This window comes from Chrysemys picta, chromosome 2 (assembly GCF_011386835.1).
Source record: "Chrysemys picta bellii isolate R12L10 chromosome 2, ASM1138683v2, whole genome shotgun sequence".
NCBI lineage: Eukaryota > Metazoa > Chordata > Testudines > Emydidae > Chrysemys > Chrysemys picta.
Genome location: NC_088792.1, coordinates 42131802 through 42144853, shown reverse-complemented (window position 1 = coordinate 42144853; position 13052 = coordinate 42131802). Strand labels below are relative to the sequence as shown.

The window sequence follows — 13052 nt, the reverse complement described above, 5'->3', positions numbered from 1 at the left end:
CTTGAGTTGGCTCACACAGTCAGTGACTGTTTTTATTTAGCCCCGGATGTTGTTACTAACATTCCTGTTCGGTGCCGTGTCAGGGTTGCAATGTGTGTTTTTCTGCTAGAGCACTTTTTATAAAGGGTTTAAAATATGCCGAGCAGAAGCCGGGTTTGGGAACAGGGTGATGTGGGGGGAAGTTTGGGTTATTTCGATTTAGCCGGTGCATAGGAATCAGTTTAGGGATTCCCTTCCTTGCTTACGGGCAGCCACCAGAATCTCTGGGCGCATCATGCCAGACAATGGGCTTCAGACTAGCCACTGCCTCCCCCCAAATTGCCGCCCCACAGGCAGCAGCCCAGCTTATGTACAGACTTGGTGAGAGCAGAGTGGCCTGTGTACACCACAGGCTACATGGGAATGTACCCAGCATGAGCGAGGCCGGTATGGTGCATGTCTCGGACATCAGCACTCAGACTTGAGCATGCGCTTAGTTCATCCCCCTCTGCACACAGTGCTGGCATGGCAGAGCAGGCATCAGTGACTCCTAGAGAAAGGGAGTTTGTCCGTCTCCCTGCTTAACCCCGAGCCCTGCTCCATCACCCCATCCTGTACCCGCCCCTAACCCAGCCTCCATGCCAGGGCACCAGGGGAGCATGGAGAGTCCCGGCCCCCAGCTCTGTAAAGCACACGGACATCTTTTCCCACGGCATGGGAGCCCACATAGAGTACCCAGCTGCTACCCATAAGGTAGGGGAAAAGGCTTGCAAAGCACTCTGGCCCTTTCCCTCCTTCCCCTCCCTTCTCTAGCCCGCTCCTCAGTCACTCCCTTCCGTGTCTGATTTCTCCTTCTTCCGCTCTCCTCATCCCCTCCTCTCCTTTGCTTGATCCTCCCACCCTGCCTCTTGCTTACCCTCCTCCTGCTCCCCCCACCCTGCCTCCTACTGACCCCCTGATTCCCCCCACACTTCCTACTGTCCCCTCCCGATCCCCCACTCTGCCTCCTACTGATCCCGATTCTCCCTGCCTCCTGACCCTCTCCTGCTCCCCCCATCCTGCCTCCTACCGACCCCCCCTACTCTCCCCAATTCCCCATCTTCTTCTGACCCCCATCCTGATTCCCCTTGCCCCCGCCAATCCCCTATCCTGCCTCCTAATGACCCCCTCCTGATCCTCCTGCCTCCTACTGACCCCGATTCCCCTTGCCTCCTTCTGACCCCCATCTTGATTCCCCCACCCTTCCTCCTTTGACCTCCCCGACCCCCATCCTACCTCCTACTGCCCCCGATTCCCCCCACCTCCTACTGCCCCCTTCTGACCCCCCCTCCTGATTCCTAATGACCCCCACGTCCTGCACCCTGCCTACTGACCCTCTCCTGCTCTCCCACCCTGCCCCCTACTGACCCCTTGATCCCCACCTCCTGCCCCCTCACCCTGAGCCCCTGCAAACTGCTCCGTCCCGCCCTGGGCCCGGGAACCCTCCCAGGAACCCTCCCCCGGCCCCGCAGCCTTTGTCCGCGCTGCAGGGCGGGCCGGGGCTGGGAGTGGCGAGACCCCGGCCCGGCCCCGCCTCTCGCTCGGAGCAGGGCGGGGCCGCCCGTCGGGTCGGGTCGGCTGGCTCGGGGCGGGCCGCGCGGCCGAGCCGAGCCGAGGGCGTGGCGGGGGTATAAGTACCGCCGCGGGCAGCTACCGCCGCTCTCCTTCGCCTCTCTCGCTCCAGCAGCAGTCGCCGGACCCACCACCCCTCGGATTACAAAGCGCCGCCATGAGCACCACCATGAGCAGCAAGAGCTCGTACCGCAGGATGTTCGGCGGCGGCAGCCGCCCCAGCACCTCGGGCAGCCGCTACATCACCTCCTCCAGCCGTTACTCGCTGGGCAGCGCCATCCGCCCCGGCAGCAGCCGCCTGGTCTCCTCCTCGCCCGGCGGCGTCTATGCCACCAAGTCCTCGGCCCTGCGGCTGCGGAGCAGCCTGCCCCCCACGCGGTTCATGCACGACACCGTGGACTTCTCGCTGGCCGATGCCATCAACACGGAGTTCAAGGCCAACCGCACCAACGAGAAGGTGGAGCTGCAGGAGCTGAACGACCGCTTCGCCAACTACATCGACAAGGTGCGCTTCCTGGAGCAGCAGAACAAGATCCTGGTGGCCGAGCTGGAGCAGCTCAAGGGCAAGGGCACCTCCCGCCTGGGGGACCTCTACGAGGAGGAGATGCGGGAGCTCCGCCGGCAGGTGGACCAGCTCACCAACGACAAAGCCAGGGTGGAGGTGGAGAGGGACAACCTGGCCGATGACATCCTGAGGCTCCGGGAGAAGTGAGTGCTCCGGGGGCGGATGGGTGGGGAGGGGGCGCCCAGGCTTCCACCCAAGTGCAAAGTGGGGAGCGAAGGGAACAATCTATAGCCCCAAAATGCGAGAAGCTCCCCCCGCCCCTTCTGCGCCTAAAAACTGCTTAAAGTTGTTCTGATGGGTCAGCCCCAACTAGATGGCTATTGAAGCTGAGTTTCAGTATCAGGAAGGTGGAGGGAATGCACAGATCCAACCCACATGGATAACTAACTGGTGTGCACCCATAAACTAATTTGCCTGCAGCCAAAACAAGGCTGATGTATATTAAAGGTGTTTCTAGTCCACATTAAAGTTGAAGGAGCAGGCTTTTGTGGAAAACCATCACGGGTGACTACCATCTTCTAGGGGAATCTCCAACTTGGATCTCTAGTAGTCTTTTCAGACAGTGTAGTGAAAAGACCAAGTAAAAGTTAGCTTTGCTACTCTCTCATCTGAGTTCTTAGTACTTACTGTGTTGTACCATGGATCTTATCTTGAGGTTTTTGGTGGGTTTGAAAACTTTGGTTTGGCAAGTTAATTCATTTTTTAAATATTGCAGCCTAACAGAATCTGAATTTAGCAAAAGATTATTTAAAACCAACCCAAATCTAGGTCAGCCTCTTGTTGCTCATTAGCTGAATAAGCAGTAACGGTTTTGGCACTGCTTGTGTTAGGCTATCTGTGGATTTCAGACTGCTGTAACAGCAGAAAGCCTCAAAGCCCAGTCATGCAAACTTAATAAAGAGGGCACAGACTAGAAAAATGTCGGAATGAGATGCCTTTTGTCAGAGGCCCCATCTTCCCCCGACTGGGATGTTGGCTGGGTGTGGCTACCAGCTGGATTTGAATAGACACTAGTGCTGTTTTTTTTCTTTCTCTAGTTCATTTGTTTAATCAATATACTACTATTTTCAGGCTACAAGAAGAGATGATTCAGCGAGAAGAAGCTGAAAGCACCCTGCAATCTTTCAGACAGGTTTGTAATCCTCTCTGCATATTAAAATACATAATAAGGAGCACACTGAATGTAAATCCAAATATGTAAAGTTGGCATAATGTCCAAGTCGGATGTAGAGCCACCTAGTGGTAAAAAGCAACTTGTAAAGGTGCAAGACTTCTCTCAGTGCCTCCAGGAAGTTACTCTTATCAAGGGCACTGCCATTCCTTTAGTCTAGACACTGATAAAACTGGAAGCAGTTAACTTTTAAAGTATTATCTGGAGATTCTACTAAAACATATAAAGAACAGAAGTTCTTGTGGCACCTTAGAGACTAACACATTTATTAGAGCATAAGCTTTCATGGACTACAGCAGATCTGACACTTTTGAATGTATTTGCAATAAGTAAATTGAAATAGAAATGTTGGCTTGCATGACCTAGGTACAATGTCTAACACATCAGAGGTGAACTCTTAAAGCAGAGAATGGACAAGTGTAGAAATAAGACTCTAGATTTCTTTTTTGTGGGGGAGTGTTCTTTAATGAGAATCCACCAGTCTGCATGTCATAACTACTTGTTTTCTTTAGGAGGGGGGTGGTGGTGGTGGTGGTATAATCTAAGTGGGGAGGGGGAACAGTTTTTGTTTTGCTTTATCCAAGACTAGCCTATTCTACAAAAGTGCACCAAAGTGGAATCACTTTCTGATCCAATAAGGGCGAAAGGGAGCCATCTGTTCGCTTGGCTGAAGGGTATTAATGGTTTCTATGGGATTCACTATGGAATGCAGATACAGGCATTATGGCAAGTGTGGTGGCAGCAGATTGAAATAATAGAACTCTTTGTATAGAAGAGCAGCTTGCTGCAGGCTGCATTCTTACTGAATGTGTAATGATGTAAGCGTATTTTAGAGAAATGTTTTATAACATCAGTTATTTTAGATATGACCCAGTCTTGAAATTCCTAGTGCAAGACTCCATTATGTGACTTGACCGACTTAGCTATGCTGCTCTGAAATTCTTGCAAAATAAGAACTGCTCTAACATGTGAGAATTTTCATGTTGGGGCTATCTACTGATAGGTCAGACAACTTCTCTTTTTGGCGGCCTTCAGATTTTAGGGGAGGGTCATGACCAGGGATCCTAGTTTTCTATAATTTTTTTAAATTCTTTAATTTGTTTTTCTGTGATTAAAATGAAATGCTGAACTTTAATTCCCTAGACACAAAATAAATATATATAATAATCAGTTGAACACAAGGTTTTTACTGATAATTATCATTTTTAAGGAAGTTTGAAGCCTACCAGTGCCGTATATCATATTAATAAAATTAATAGAATTGCAATTCGTATTTCTTACATGTGCCAAACACTTGTCTTTTATACAGTAGAACCCCATTTATCCAAGCCTCCCTTATCCAGCTCTCCGTATTAACCAAATCACCAGCCACCTGTGGCTCACTGCCCGAGCTCCCCCATCTTAAAATAAGGGGTAGAAAGCTCTTTGCCAGTTCTCCTGACTATCTGAATTTTTGATTATCTGATCTGGCCCCAGTCACATTGAAGCTCCATTTATCTGATCTAATTGTATGTCTTACATTTTTTTCACAAAATATAAAGACTAAATATTCTCTATAAAAACAGAAAATGTTGTGGTTTTGGGGGGGGCTTTGTTTTTTTTCCCCCATGGCAAACAGATTTCTAGGATCCCTGGTCATGATATCAAAAGTTAATAGCAATCAGGTCATAAGATTGTGTGTATACTGGGTTTTTCTTTAAAAGAAATTCTCAAAGGAGAAACATTGAGTCATCTAAACCTCAGTGTGAATGGTAAGCTGTCTAGATAACTTCTTACTTTTAGTAAGAAACTGGGCTTCAGTTGGCATACAGGTTTTGAGCTCTTTGGAGCGTTTTACAGAGTTGGACTGCGACTTGGAAGACCTGGGTTCTATCCCAGCTCTTCTAGTTGCCTGCTGGTAATGTTAAATAACCATTACCCATCTGTGCCTCAGTTTCCCCATTTTACAGGGGAGGGAGGGAATTACCTCCTTTGTAAAGTGCTTTGAGATCTACTGATGAAAAGCACTATATTAAAAGCAAAAACTATATTATGGGTGTTCTTGCAACCTCAGCCTTTCTTTTCATTAGTTAACAACAAACCCAAAACTTCTAACTCGAGTTTGGACTTCTTGATATTTTAAAGAACTTGCCTCAAGACTTTTTTCAAAAGAGACGATCACTGTGGAAAGGCATTACTAGAATTCCTTTTATCTCCAGCCAGCTGGGCTCAGATGTGGCTTGGGTCACAAAGTTACTTAGTCTGGTATTCTAGAGTCCCTAGTGGATGTCTGTCTAAATGACAACCAAAACTTTGCCAATCAAGCTGAATTGTGCCAATGTAGTCCCAAGCCTTGCTCAAGAAGCTCTTTATGTAAGAATGAAGGCATTGAAAAATGGAGTTGCTTGCCTGAAATGTGGAAGATACCAGGCATCACCTTAATGAACTTCAATATATTCTTTAAATACAGAAGAAATTGATGTTTCACAACATCAGGCTTGTCTACACTGTTGCATTGGCTTACCCAATAATGTAATTGACTTAAACTGGTGTAAAGTCCTGCATAGGCATTCTTAAATGCACTTAACCTTGATCTAGTTCCATTGAGCTGAACTCAGCAAGGAATCTAGTTAAACTGGTTTAAAACTGGCCTAATTTATTAAAGGTGTGCAAAGGGTCTTGCACTTGTGTTTTTAAAGGGACACAGTTCTCTTTCAAACTGATGTAACAGTCTGGGGTGGGGAAGGGGGTGCTCTCAGCATGCACTCTGTCATATTCCTTGGTGTTAAACATTTTGGCATATTCCATAAACTGGATTATACTTAATTGCCATATATGCTAATAGCATAAATGATGTTTGTATTCTAATAAGCAGGTCACACAAGTGATTTTTGCAGCTCTGCAAAAATCTGTCCTTGCTGTACCTAGATACCTAGTACCACCATTAATATTAAAGAGCATGGGATACATGTACTGAACCTTTAAGATGTAAGGTGTCAGTAATACTTGATGCATAGAATTCAGTATTTAATACTGGTCAGCAGAAATAGTGGCACTAACCATAAATTTTACTGAAGACCTGTTAAGACTTAACTCACATTCAGTATGTGTTCCACTATCTTGGGTCTGACTACAAATGACTTGCACACTTTAAGGTAGGAAAACCTCAGGAAGCTTTTAAAGAGCGTGCATTTGAGGAATAAAAGCCTAAACAATCAAGCATTGGCATGACAAATATCTTTCCCTTAGTAAATGGATTGCAAAAGTTTGACATGCAAAGCTAAATATATAGCTTGCTCTGGACTTTCCTTCTCAAGAAGGAACAGCCTTAGTCTTCCTACCAGAGCACAGAAGCTTTATGCTATTTCAACTTTTAAGTATAGTTTCAGAGAACTGTAGGATACTATTTTTGTGGCACTTAAAATTCCACATCAGAACAGCAAAATAACACTAGTGTGGTAAGAGCTGTTCTTAAAGTAAGCAAATAAGTTCACTTGCATTACATAGTTCAACAGGTAGCTTTTCATTCTGAAGCGGTTATTTGATGCATCGGAGTTCATCATTTGGTAAAGCTTCAATGAGTTGCTTGCTTTGGGGCACAACCAGGTAGTGAGTGCATCAGTACAAAGAATGAGTTACTGCAATGTATACCCAGCTAGTTTGGTCCTAGGGAATATGTCTGAGCTCATGGCAAGACTGACTACTTGGCTCAAATTCAGAGCTTATCCAGCTAAAAAAAATACAGGCTTATCCAGTCCTCCAAAATAATTTCATCCATCACTATGAATATGCTTAAAAACAAGTCCAAGTAAATATTCAAATCTGTGCATGATCTAATTGCATATCTGGCTCCAACACACTGCTTTGAAAACTAGGACTACAGGGCTTCTTAACCACTCTAACGTGGCCCTCCAAACTGGGGAAAAGAAGATTTTGATTACAAGTTGTGCTTAAATTAACTTAAACTTCATTCAATTCATTAAACTATATTGCATTGTGCTCATGTAATGGACCACATGTAGGTAAGTTGGAACATCTCCAACTAAAGTTTATCAAGTTAGTCCCTCTACTGTAGGCTGTTACAACCTGTTGGGTCAATTTGAAGTTTATGGCATACTTGTAGTTCAAGACTTATCAGGTACCACTGGTTAAAATGGGTGGAGGGAATGCTAACCATTACTTCTGGTGTATGCCAGATGTGCCATCAATTTAAGATTTAATATGTAAATAATCCCCTTAAATTCTGTGACACTTTGACAGTGTGCACAAGGTAGATAATTGGATTTGTATAGCAACCTCCTTCCAGAATGCCTTGACCTTAAAAATTCTTTAGATCGTACACAAATAACCCACCAATGAATTCTTCCCCTCTGAGATAAAGCCTGGTGCCAAGCTGAGCACTAGTAGTGCTATCTAGTTGTGCAATGAGGACGGTATGCAGTAACCTCAAATAGAAGGTAGGGAGGTGTTCTGATGAGAAAATTTTGTGCATTTTATTCTAGGGATAGGAATTTTGCTGGAGATTAGATTAATGTTGCTAGAGAATTTGGCAAGAAATTGCCTAACTTTGTTATCCTGACTCTCATATTTATCTTCTGATGAAGGATGCATAGCAAATACTTCAGAAAAATCCAAATGGTTTTGAGATGGACTGAAACATGTGCTGCTTGATTGAATGTTTATGTATAAAATATATGTGTATATATACACACACACACACACACACACCTACAGTTGACATGCAACTCTGTGCATGCAAGTACCCAATTTGCAAATAGATTTCAGATTATTTCTGGCTATAGACTTTCAGGTAGGTCACTCTGTGCTGCTTGACTTTGGCTCAAATGAGCAGTAAGCTTGCTTGTTACACTGATTCATTTTTTCCCCCCTCTTATTATTAGTATAATGACCTTGCTAAATGATCTTTCCCTTTAATTAGGATGTTGACAATGCCTCTCTGGCACGTCTTGATCTTGAGCGCAAAGTTGAGTCCTTGCAAGAAGAGATTGTCTTCTTGAAGAAGCTTCATGATGAGGTAAGATGCATCTTCATCAGATTATTGATCTGTACCTTCTACCATAGAACAGAACTTGACTCTCCACTCTTTTCTCAAGGAAATCCGTGAACTGCAGGTCCAGATTCAGGAACAACACATCCAAATTGATGTGGATGTTGCTAAACCAGATCTCACTGCTGCCCTGCGTGATGTCCGTCAGCAGTATGAAAGTGTTGCTACTAAGAATCTTCAGGAAGCTGAAGAATGGTACAAGTCCAAGGTAAGTGAGTGGCTCTTATGTGGCAATAAGGATATTTGGCTTAACTTTGTTTTAGATATCCACAATAGCTTTGCCATAATGCATAACTACTTAAATCCAGGAGGCAAGGCTTTATCTAACTTTCCCAAATCAGGAAAACAGGTACAGCCTGTCACAAATCTACACTAGGCCTTGATCCATAATACTGTGTCAAGAACCTAGATACTACAGTAGTTAAACATCCATTTTGTCGTCTTTCCTATTCTTTGCATAGCTAGAAGCATCCTATGTATTGAAGGGTGGCTTGTGTACTGATGAGCTGGTAGAAGAAGGAATGGATGGGTGAAGATATAGCGCAACATACATTTAGATAAAGAATAATGAACGCTAACTTCAGGAAATGTGTTCATTCTCTAATTTGATGGTTAAAAATGAAATTTAGAGCTGTAACGGCATGACACTTGTTTAGAGCCTTTGTTTTAAATATTAAGATCTTTCTATGTGCAGTCTCTTACTCACCTCAAAATCCTCTTACCTTTATCTGGGACACTGGAGTATGATCACTTTTTTTGTTAAAGTATTATACTAACTGTAAATCTGGCTTGTTCAACAGTTTGCAGATCTCTCTGAAGCTGCTACTAGGAACAATGATGCCCTACGTCAGGCCAAACAGGAAGCTAATGAGTACCGCAGACAAATACAGACCCTCACCTGCGAAGTTGATGCACTTAAAGGAACTGTAAGTGAAAGATACCACTGCAGCTGTTACTACTTATGCTGTTATCTTGTCACATTACAATATAAATAAATGCTAAGATGGATGTGAATGGAAGTGACATATCAAACAAGATGGCAGTCTAAAATAGACTTCTAAAATATAAGCTTAAAGGTCTTTTTTGATTAACTTGCATCTTTCAGCTGTGTGCTGGCTGGCTATTATGGAATGGAAACTTGGGGTGAAGGAGGTGACCAGCTTTGACACCTTATTTTTAAAGCTGAAGTATTTAGTGTATATAAGTTTACAAGCTGAGTAACAAAGATTAATCCACTGTTAACTAAACTTGCACTTCACACCATGTTTACTCCTTGTTAGTTATATTTCCCTTTGAAAAACAAAAGGCTTCATATCTAATTTTAATATTTGTATATTGGTACCTCTATGAAACAAAGCAAGATTTAAAGAATGGACGCACATTTTTTCCCTGTATAACTAAGCAAATCTAAGGTTGTCAAATTCTACTTAATGTGGAAACTTCAATAACTAGGCACACTGTCAGTGCTACAAATCTAGGTCTCTGAAAATAAACCACTGACTTGATTTTGTACTACATGAAACTTGCGGGTGAGGTTTCTCAGGGGCTGCTCTTGGATTGTGACACAAGAAACCTAGGGATAATACCACCAACTTCCACTCCAAATGCGAGGTGCACTGAGACCTTGCATCTTCCGATATGTAAATGTTGCTGTTGGTTTGTAGTTAAACACTACATTGCTCCCATAATTCACCCATGAGGATGAAAGAGCTAACAAATGGCAGATGTTAGTCATGTCACTACTTTTAGCACCTTCCACTAGTGCATTAATTAGTGGTGAGGGTATTAAATGTCTGAAATAGAACATGTGGGGCAGGTATGTGGTGGTAAACACCCAATAGGTGAAGCCTGACAGCTACTAAACTGCAGCCAACACTTGACTTGAAAATTCTCTTGCAGAATGAATCCCTGGAGCGCCAGATGCGTGAAATGGAGGACAACTTTGCTGTTGAAGCTGCTAACTATCAAGACACTATTGCCCGTCTGCAGGAGGAAATCCAAAACATGAAGGAAGAAATGGCTCGCCATCTTCATGAATACCAAGAACTGCTGAATGTCAAGATGGCTCTTGATATTGAGATTGCTACATATAGAAAACTGTTGGAGGGAGAGGAGAGCAGGTAGATAACACTAATGCAAATATGACCAGAAACTCTGAAGAGTAGCTGCTATAAGAATTACCAAATTCCAGAGACTAGCTTCACTAAACTTGAATTCTCTTTTGCAGAATTACCATGCCTATTCCAACTTTTGCTTCCCTGAACCTGAGGGGTAAGTAGTATCTAATTTCTCATGAATAGTGTAGGAAGCTTCTTTGACAACTTGTGTCCTTTTGCTGTGGTAAACTAATACTCTAAAGACCGCTTCCTTTTAGCCTGGTGTAATTGATTCAGGTTTTGATATCCAAACCCAGATGTTCATTTAACACCAGAGACCACTAATTAAAATGTTGGTATTTTAACTACTTGTTTTGAGTGGATGGGGCACTTTTTTAATTTCAGGAAGAGATTCCTTGTAATAACTTCATAACAAAACTCTACAGCCAGTATTTTGTGGCTAGTGATCTTGGATACCCAACTGAAGACAACTTAAAGGGTTTTTTCTGAAGGCAGGAACTCAATGCTTCCTGAAAATCAGGCCCTTTTGAGGTGCCAAAAGGAGCACCTGAAAATCAACACCAGGATCATTAGCCACTTCCAGAACTCTTGCCTACATCTAAGCAAGATATCTAAATTAAAGAATTGGTTGTAGCCAGTTACTTGTCATTAAAATAACCTCAGACTGGAGCCCCCTGTATTGAGTAATTTCTGTAAGTGATCTGGATAGACTCCTCCTAAACAGTGTTTGAAATCTTATTTTGACAATGGTTGATCAGAATTAAGAGATCTAGCAATTTTAGGATCTTAATTGTTGGTGCCTGGCACTTGTCATGCTATGAAGTGCATCAGTAAAGAATCTGTCCATTCTATCATGTATGTGCAATAGCAAATGAGCAACTTAAACTAGATCACTGAAGAACCATAACAGACCAACAATTTTACATCTGCAGAAACCAACATTGAGTCTCACCCTATGGTTGACACCCACTCAAAGAGGACACTCTTAATTAAGACTGTTGAAACCAGAGATGGACAGGTTGGTGCCAATTTCAGTTTCTTTCAGTGGAGAAGGAAGTAAAACAAATGACAAATATAGACATAACACTGTACATCACAACAAGCTATTATCTAGTACTATTCTAACTTCATTTACCAAACAGTGCATGCTTTAAGTACCTTACTATACTGTGTTAGCACTACTGTAGCTTGGGTAACATGCATTTGGGCTGAATATTTTGTACAGATCAGAATGTGCTAACTACAACCTTCAAACTAGGGAACTCTCTATTCAGGGGAATGGCACAACATTTATAACCATGCTGTAAAGATGCATCTATCCAAGGCTGCTACTTCTGTTTTCTCAGATATTAGACCTAGAGAGATGGATTAGCTGGTTTGGAAATATCATTCCTAAAAGTGACTTAGTTTTACAATATGGCAGGCAAATAAGGTGCTTGCAAACAAAAGGTATAATATTTTCCCCCATGCCTTTTTGCTCACTTTCAACTAGGAATTTAATCAACCAGTTGCTGACTTTTCTGTGAGTGGTTGTCATCAACTTCCACTTATGCCATAGTGGAAGTTTTTTATTAGCTGTGTTAATAAGAGTATACTAGAATAAATCTGTAAAACTAGTTTTAATCAGCTGTCTTGAGTATTGAAATTGCTCAGAATTAATGTAACCTGTCTTATTCTTCAACAGGTTATCAATGAAACTTCCCAGCATCACGATGATCTGGAGTGAAAACCCTAGAGAAACTGCACATTTCTCACTTGTGCAGTGAAAAGATTCTTACCAGCAAAATTTAAAAAGTCCCTGTCTTAAAGGAAGAAACAGCTTAAGTGCCTTTCTGCAGTTTTTCCAAAAGCGCAAGATTATTATGCTAGAGAATAGGTATTAGATCTTGCAAACTGACTCTCCCTGAAGATTTAGAGTTTACAATGGAGTCTAGTTTACAGATAGCAATATCTTGTGCTGCAATACTGTTTAAGTTTCTGAATTCAATAAAACTGCTTTTTCCAGCACAGTATGAGCAATTTCACTGCTTCAATAAATATTTGGAAAATGGCTTTTTAATGTTTTAGTTTGTTAAACATTGATTGCTTCCCCCAGAAAGCATCGGAATAGCAACTCTGTGCTGAAAGTACCTAACCTGCACAACTCCATTAATGACAGTTGCAGGGAACTTCTTTAGAATCAGCAAAAACACTTGGAAGAAACTTACATTTGTACTCACTTCCTTAACTTTGGCTTGCTTCAGATTATGATACACAGGGGCACTGGACCACTCACACATTGAATTAAATGGACTACACCAGTAGTTCTCAAACTTTTGTACTGGTGACCCCTTTCACAAAGCAAGCCTCAGAGCAACCCCCCTTGTACATTGAAAACAAAAATAGGTCAGATATTTGTAAAAATAGCCCATGTCCCATGACCCAACCACTTCCTGATGGCAAAGTGAAGCTGTGCTTTTAAGGGCAGGTGAGCATAGGCTTTGGGGGCATGAGACAGTGTTTGTGGGTGACTGTCCCAGATTTAAGATACTCAGTAAGCCATTTGACTTTGCATCTTTAAAT

General features: G+C 42.9%; 1 protein-coding gene across 1 annotated transcript; it reads left to right on the top strand.

The window, feature by feature from the left end:
- The first annotated feature begins 1569 nt into the window (after positions 1–1569).
- On the top strand, positions 1570–12540 carry VIM (vimentin). The gene is made up of 9 exons (XM_005282441.4): positions 1570–2298; positions 3227–3287; positions 8245–8340; positions 8420–8581; positions 9174–9299; positions 10273–10493; positions 10601–10644; positions 11423–11508; positions 12175–12540. The coding sequence occupies exons 1-9, from the start codon at positions 1748–1750 to the stop codon at positions 12214–12216; spliced, it is 1389 nt and encodes a 462-aa protein (XP_005282498.1). The 5' UTR covers positions 1570–1747; the 3' UTR covers positions 12217–12540.
- Positions 12541–13052: the final 512 nt, after the last annotated feature.

Coding starts and splice junctions, on each gene's coding strand:
- VIM (XM_005282441.4), top strand. CDS start 1,748: ATGAGCACCACCATGAGCAGCAAGAGCTCGTACCGCAGGATGTTCGGC. Junction 3,288..8,244: donor CCCTGCAATCTTTCAGACAG/GTTTGTAATCCT, acceptor CCCTTTAATTAG/GATGTTGACAATGCCTCTCT. Junction 10,645..11,422: donor TGCTTCCCTGAACCTGAGGG/GTAAGTAGTATC, acceptor TTACATCTGCAG/AAACCAACATTGAGTCTCAC.